This window comes from Crocodylus porosus, unplaced genomic scaffold, assembly GCF_001723895.1.
Source record: "Crocodylus porosus isolate Cpor-Errol unplaced genomic scaffold, CroPor_comp1, whole genome shotgun sequence".
Lineage (NCBI taxonomy): Eukaryota > Metazoa > Chordata > Crocodylia > Crocodylidae > Crocodylus > Crocodylus porosus.
This window is the reverse complement of record NW_017728947.1, coordinates 5,636,824-5,643,793: the sequence shown is the minus strand read 5'-3', so window position 1 is coordinate 5,643,793 and position 6,970 is coordinate 5,636,824. Positions and strand designations below refer to the sequence as shown.

General features: G+C 44.6%; 1 protein-coding gene across 5 annotated transcripts in view; it reads right to left on the bottom strand.

Moving 5' to 3' along the window:
- The window catches only part of KCNQ1 (potassium voltage-gated channel subfamily Q member 1), a 583,404-nt gene extending 576,538 nt beyond the window's left edge, over window positions 1-6,866 (bottom strand). For 2 of the 5 annotated variants that reach the window (XM_019551697.1, XM_019551700.1), the window contains exon 1: window positions 6,350-6,862. In XM_019551697.1, the coding sequence (XP_019407242.1) occupies window positions 6,350-6,747 (398 nt within the window). In that variant the 5' untranslated portion in view covers window positions 6,748-6,862. Of the gene's footprint in view, window positions 1-6,349 lie in introns of all 5 variants that reach the window. The other 3 variants (XM_019551698.1, XM_019551701.1, XM_019551702.1) reach the window with 2 other exon arrangements.
- Window positions 6,867-6,970: the final 104 nt, after the last annotated feature.

The following is a 6,970-nucleotide window of genomic DNA, read 5'->3' as shown; positions in this document are numbered from 1 at the left end:
CTCAGTCTTGCTCTCTACCCTGGCCCCAGGGTCCCATTCACTACCCTGGATGGGCAGTGCCCCTGGCCCCAGCCCCTGCCCCACTCCCTCCCTCAGTGGGGGCCTCAATCTTCCCCCTCACCCACCCATTCCCATCCACAAACATACCTGTAGGGCATTGCTCTCCACATTGCCCGTCTTTGCTGTGGCTGTGTGCGTGCATTCGGCATCTGCAGGCCCCAGCCAGAAGGCATATTTTGTTTATCAGTACATTATCAACTACATTGGACAAAAAAAGCCCATAGCCGATAACGTTAATTTTCCTTTTATCACTACTGATCCGATATGACACCAATATATGGTGCACCTTTATATGAAACCTTCCATTAGTGGGCTGTTTCATTTGTACCAGTAACTGTATACGCTTAACCAACTTATATGCTAAGGCCAAGCACAAAAGACCCATTAAAATGAATATAAGATAAAGTCACAAAACAGGAATAACACTTCCATTAACTCTGCTACAGTACTTCTAATATAAATTTAAAAAAAAAAAAGAACAAAACTTATTGTTAAGTGTACAAATGAATTCTAGTTCAACTCCCCTGACAGACTGTACCCACCACTTACACCTGATTAATATAAAAGTCAAAACAGTGTGGGTACAAGAACTTGCCTCTTATTTTCAGATGGTTTTCCTAATGGCCTGAGCAAAGCAAGACACAAAGCTTAGGAAAGGCCTGAGCAGAGTCTAGTTGCCCTAATCAGTGACTGTGAAGTCTACTTATCCAGTAAGATAAAGAAGAAAGAACAAACACCTGGAGCCTTTAAAAACAAAGATTGTCAGCACCTCCTCCGATGAAAGGAATGTACTAAACACTATATATAAAACATGCAGGAGTCTGAACAGGAGTAAAGAAATAATCACTTGGTGCTGGAGACCTTGCAGATTGCAAAGCAGTATCTAACCTCCCTTTTCTAAGTATGCTGATCAAGGAAAAAAACACCTCTAGGGATATTTGTCAGCTGCCAGCATCCCAGATACCTTTCAAGCATGCTTCTGGGCAGGACACAGCACCTGCAGTATTGGTGGATGACCTCTTGCCATGCATAGAGTACTAAGATACACCCATACTCATCCTGCTTGAACTCTCCAAAGCATATGATAACACTGGGCACCAAACTTCCAGTCCTGACATCGTCACCTGAACCTGAAGGGTCATCCTGGTACCCTGTTCCTGTGCAAGAAAAGCCATCAACTCTAGAGTCTCACAGGACTTTAACCTCTCCTGAACCTATATTAGGGTCCTATCAATAAGACATAAATGAGATGGAACTCTTTAAATGCTTGCATATCAAATGTAAATAGTACCATGTCCCCCTTTCTTTGTTGCTATGCCAAAATAGATACTTGGATGAAAAACAGCCAGCTAACAACGAAGGCTGATAAAAATGATGATGGTGCTTCCTGCTTTCACAACTAAATGTAAAATGCTACTTTCAACATAGCTTATTTTATTTCTGTGTATGAAGAACATAATAAGAGAAAGCCATTTCTCCCCATGCCTGAGAAGGCACTTAAGATGTATTCAAGTACTACGGTGATGGCAACCCTATAAAAAAACACCTCAGCTCATCTAATCCTATCAAAATCCATACCCCACACAAAAGAGCCTGTCAGCTCTACATCTCATCTATCATACATCCAAGTCTATTAAAAATAAATAAATAAAAATAAATAAATAAATCAAAGCATTAAATAACTCCTCAGACTTTCTATACTAGTGGTTTCCAAACTGACAGATCACGAACTACCAGTTTAGAACGATACAACCTGAAGTACCACCAGAAAAGATTTGTCATATAAAGTAATTATAATAAATCTGTTAACAGTACCACAGGCAGGCTGTCTGCGTACCACTGGTAGTACTCATCCCACAAGTAACTGCTGTTCTATACCTGTCAGGTATCCAGAGCCTGGCTTCCTTGCAACAAAAGAATCAGTACACAGCAATGGCTGCGTAGGTGTTCATCAGCTGGACTACCTAACAGAGCTTCCTAACTTCTAACCAAAGTTGTTCCAAGTTTTTTCTCCAAATGGATAGAAACTGACGGATGCTTCCAGCTTTCTAACAGTTGGCCTCTCCAAGCTTCTGTCCGTGAAATGATGTAGGACCTTTTCTTCTCAGTCACTGCTAACAGCTACTGTCTCCAGTTGGTAAAGACAGTCACCTTGATCAACCCCTGGCACAGCCCCAGAGTGAACAATGGATGTACTAGGGAGTAGATGGGTTGGGAAGGATGAGAACCCAAGGAACTTTAGGGAGAGATAAGGCCAGGAGAAAAATTACAGGCTGCATACAAAAAACAAAAAACTGGAGGAGTGTAAGGGAAGACACAAAGATGGAAGCAGGACTGCTGGAGACATAGAAAAATAGAGTTTGCTACTGGCTGCATACACAGTAAGAGATATAAATTCGGCTCCCCCTACTGACAGAAGATGGCAAGTAGAGAGGTTAAAAAAAAAACCTAAACCAGAAAAATCGTTACTGCCAAATACCTTCCTAGAAGGGAATGCAAGTGTATTAGGGAGGCCACACGCCTTACAGTGTTAATAAGCACAGACTTGGAAATTTGTAAATAGAAAATTAGAAAAAAAAAAATTAAAACTTCCTGGACAGACTAGCTATTTTCCTAACAGAATTACAATATCTCTAATTAGCTCCTATAGAACAGGAGACAATATCAGCCCATACCACCTACCGTCTTCAAAAGTCTAGTTAAAACAGTAAGGCAGATCTTCAGCTGGTGTAAGTCTGTATGACTCTGGAAAGCAAGAGAGCTGAGCTAATCTATACCATCTGAGAATCTAGCAGCGATGTTTAAGTTAAGTAAGCAGAGAAGCAATTAGCCATGTTCATAGATGTTTGGGTCGGAAGGGACCTCAACGGATCATCAAGTCTGACCCCCTACCTAGGCAGGAAAGAGACCCCAGCCAGATGCCTATCCAACTTCAGCGTTCATTCAGTTAGATGAATATCTGACTTCAGTGTTAGTCTGAAGTCAAAAGACAAGGTTGATATGCACCTTTATAGACTAATTAAATAAGATTATATAAAATGAGCACAACCTTTCATGAGCCCAAGTTTACTTTATAAGATGTACAAAAGTTTGTGCCCTACACGTGTGCGCGCGTGCACACACACACACCCTCCTTAGTCTATAAAGGTGCTACCTTCCAAGTTATGTAAACTCAGATATTAATCTCATTTCTTTTTTTCTATATTATTTCTATATTTTAAGAGAGCAGATAAAAGTTCTATTTCTTTTTCTAGAGAAAACAAGGATGAACAGTAACAGTTTAAGTCACAGAATAAGCCTTAAAATAACAGGTTTCAAAATAGAACAACAGCATAAATATCATTAACATCTCAAAAGCAGACTCAACCATTCCTTCTATTGCTTAAATATCTTTACCTACACCCAACATTAGAGTAGAACTTCTTAGCACTTGAAAATCCTTTGTCTATGAATTTCAAATTAATTTTGGATACTTCCGTTTTTGGATGTATAACATGGGACACCTGAAGGAGGCTGAATACTCAAGCACATTAATTTGATTTGGGTTGTTTTGTTGTTGTTTTTTTGTTTTGTTTTGTGGAGGGGAGGGGGCGGGGGGGAGAAGATAGGATAGAAACAACTCCCTTGAAAATATTCTAAATCAGGTCCCCAAAGTCACTTTTGAAAAATGTTGGTAATTGGTCTAATGAATTCTCTCATGGTTACAGTGTACTTATGCAAGTCTACATCCCATGCCTGTTTTTCCAGCTTCTTAGGTAGGGTTAATACTGCTTATCCATCTATATACAGCATTCAAAACTTCAGGCATGGAATGAGACCATAAATTTCTGTGGTCATCCAAAGTCACCCCCACCACCAGACCTAACTCAGCTTGCAGTAGTAGGATTGGTCCTTCAAATGACACCAACTGATCCAGCCTGTTCAGACTAAGAAGCTTCAGCATTATGCAAAATTCAAAAAATACTTTTTATGACACACTTTGCCTTCAGACATGGGATTTTGTATTTTTCCCTAACTAAGCAAACTCAAGACATCCATCTCAGTTCACTTTTACTTTATTATCTGGATGTAGCATATGCAAATTGCTCAAGGGTTATGTCAACACTTTACAAGTTCTAGATTAAAAAACATTAATTTTTCATGCATACATTCGTAGGCTTCTGATGAACAACAGAACTGATCCACTGCTTCACCAATTGACAACCATCACACTGCTCCACATTCGGGTACATTACAGATGCTGCACTCAGTTTAGTTTCTAACATTTGTTGCTTCAGCCTCTTTTCACTTGACTAAAAATAAGAGTGATGTCAGAGACACACATACACAATGCACCATGAGGCTTAACAGAACATGATGAAGGACCATCTCCGTAACAGAATAAGGAAAGGCAAAGGTACCATACAGATATATAGAAAGGCCTCTACCATATAGATGTACACGTCTCCTGCCATATTCTGTGGCACAACCGATCTCCTTATATGACGGAAATGAGGAACAAAGTAATAATAATTTGGAATAATTAAGAAGTAAACCGTTTTAAATATAGATTAGAAACAAGCCATTAGCCCATTAAAATGTAACCTACTGTATCATTCTCAAACCAACACGAAGAATAAAATAATTTGGGTCAATTGGAAGAATAAAGCCACTTTATAAAAGAAAGCTTACGCCACGTCTAATATTTATTATCTCTTTATGTTCTTGCACTCAGACACAAATTTGCTTGTTTAAACACAGACACCCCAGCAGCAGCAGCAGCCGCCACCCCTTTTCATACATCCGTAGAGTCGCTCTGGATATGCTTCCAGTATCACAATCCAGAATGAAGACTGAAAATTTTAGTCTTCAGTGCTTCATATACCCAACAGAAAACCCTAAATTAAGTATGCAAAACTTCATTATTAGAGCCATTTAATAACCCTATCAGTTCAAGGAAAAAGAGGTTGTGTAAAGTGATGACTGACTAGCATGCAACTTCCAGTACAGGAAAATTATACGTTTTCATCCACCAAGAAGTGAGTCTTCTGAAATGGAGCTGGTCCTCAGGACCTTAAGATACATCTGCCTGGCTCATCTTGAGGCGGATTAGTCACATTGCTCCCAAGTCGATGAACAGTTTCTATTGACTTCCATGGACTGCACACAGTATCAAGCATTATTCAGTGTGGAAGCAAACAGGTAACAGAATCAAGCCTGGAAGAATTATTCAAACAAGTGCTGACACCTAGTTTAAAGTGCCCTTTGCAGAGCAAAATTTATTTGCTCTGTAACATGGTAGGAATAAAGAGTTCTCAACACTTCATGCCTTGCTCTCCAAAAACAGTAATGAATGAACAGAACACACGCACAGGTCAAACACATTCATTAAAAATAGATACAGGTCAGTCAAGATGGCAAGATTTATAGTCCCTTGGCTAGGTAGGTTTTTTATCTGTTGTGGGCCGGGGGGGAGGAAAACAACTAAAAAGTTTACATATTGCATAAAACATGCAGCACATACACCCCCCTAATGCAGCTAGGTAAGATTTTTCCTCCGACAGATGCAGAGCAGCAAAACAATTAACAAAACAGCAGAAAGCCAGGGGCTGTGGGACATTTGCTATAGTTGACTGTGCCAATCAGTTTGGTTGGTCTGGAGGCCAGAAGGTGGGAGAGCTCAGTGCAGTTGCCCTTTTCAAGAAGTCAGATCTTTCAGCAGCCCAACTACACTTGCTAACCCAAGAAAACACACTCTCTGCTTGCTCCCTTTTGCCTCAGCACGGGCTGTCAGGACAGCAGAGATAGGGCAGGGAGTCCCAGCCAGGGTGCTGGGGCACCCTGGAGTGCTTTGAGATCCTTTCGAGGGTGTCAAAGGATGCCATGCAACAACAGCACTGTTAGGAGATGAGATAAACCCCAGGACTGCAAAAAGGACTCAGCCAGGTGTGCTGTGACACCCTAGGGTGCCTGGAGATCTTTTCAAGGGCACCATGGGTTGCTACACAACACCAGTGCTGCCAGGCCAGCAAAGGTGATCACAACTCACAAGACAAACCCAGAGATTGCAAAGGGGGCTCCGTGGGGTTAAAGCCACCCAACCATCCCCAGTTCTCAGCAACAAGAGAAAGACACTGGTATTTCCCAGTTGCCGCTATTTTGTTTTCTCGCCGGTGTGTTGGCATGGTCCGAGGGGAGCATGGAGGCTATCCAGGGGCACCTTCAGCCTTCCAAACGGCAGGAGGCGCCCCTGGGCAGAGAGGCGGGGGCAGCTGAGAAGCCAGGGCGCAGCGAAGGGGGTGCTACTCACACGGTGAAGTGGTAGACGAAGCACTTCCAGCCCGTGGGTCTCTCCAGGAAGTTATAGACCCTGCCCTGGAGGTTGCTGCGGCTCAGCAGAGGTCTGCGGATGCTGTAGATGGAGACGCGGGGGTCCAGGCTGTGCGGCGCCGGGGTCACCACCACCACGTCGCTGTGGAGCTGGGGGTCGGGGCCGCCGCGGGTGCCCAGCGGGCAGGCGGAGCCCTGGCCCTGGCCCGCGTCGCGGGCGGCGGGGATGGGCGCGTAGTGCGCGCCGGGCGCGTTCTCGGCCAGCTCCAGCGCCGGCTTCTTGGCGCAGGGCGGCATGCTGGCTCTGCGGGGCAGCGAGAGCCGGCCCAGGCTCCAGCGGCGCCTCTCGGGCTGCGGCTCCGCGCCGGGGGCCGACATGGCGGGGAGCGGCGGCAGCGCTGTCCCTGTGCCCCCCTCCTGCCCGAACCAAAGGGGGGCGAGGAGAGGCGGCGCGCTTGCTGGCTCCGGCAGCGCCCTGGCCCGGCCCACTCGGGGCTGGGCTCCTGCGGGGAAGGTGCGAGGTCTCCACCCACCCCCGACCCGGGGCCCGGCGCCACAGGCGCCCGCTCCCTGCTCCCGGCGGGGAGCGGCGGGCTGCCCC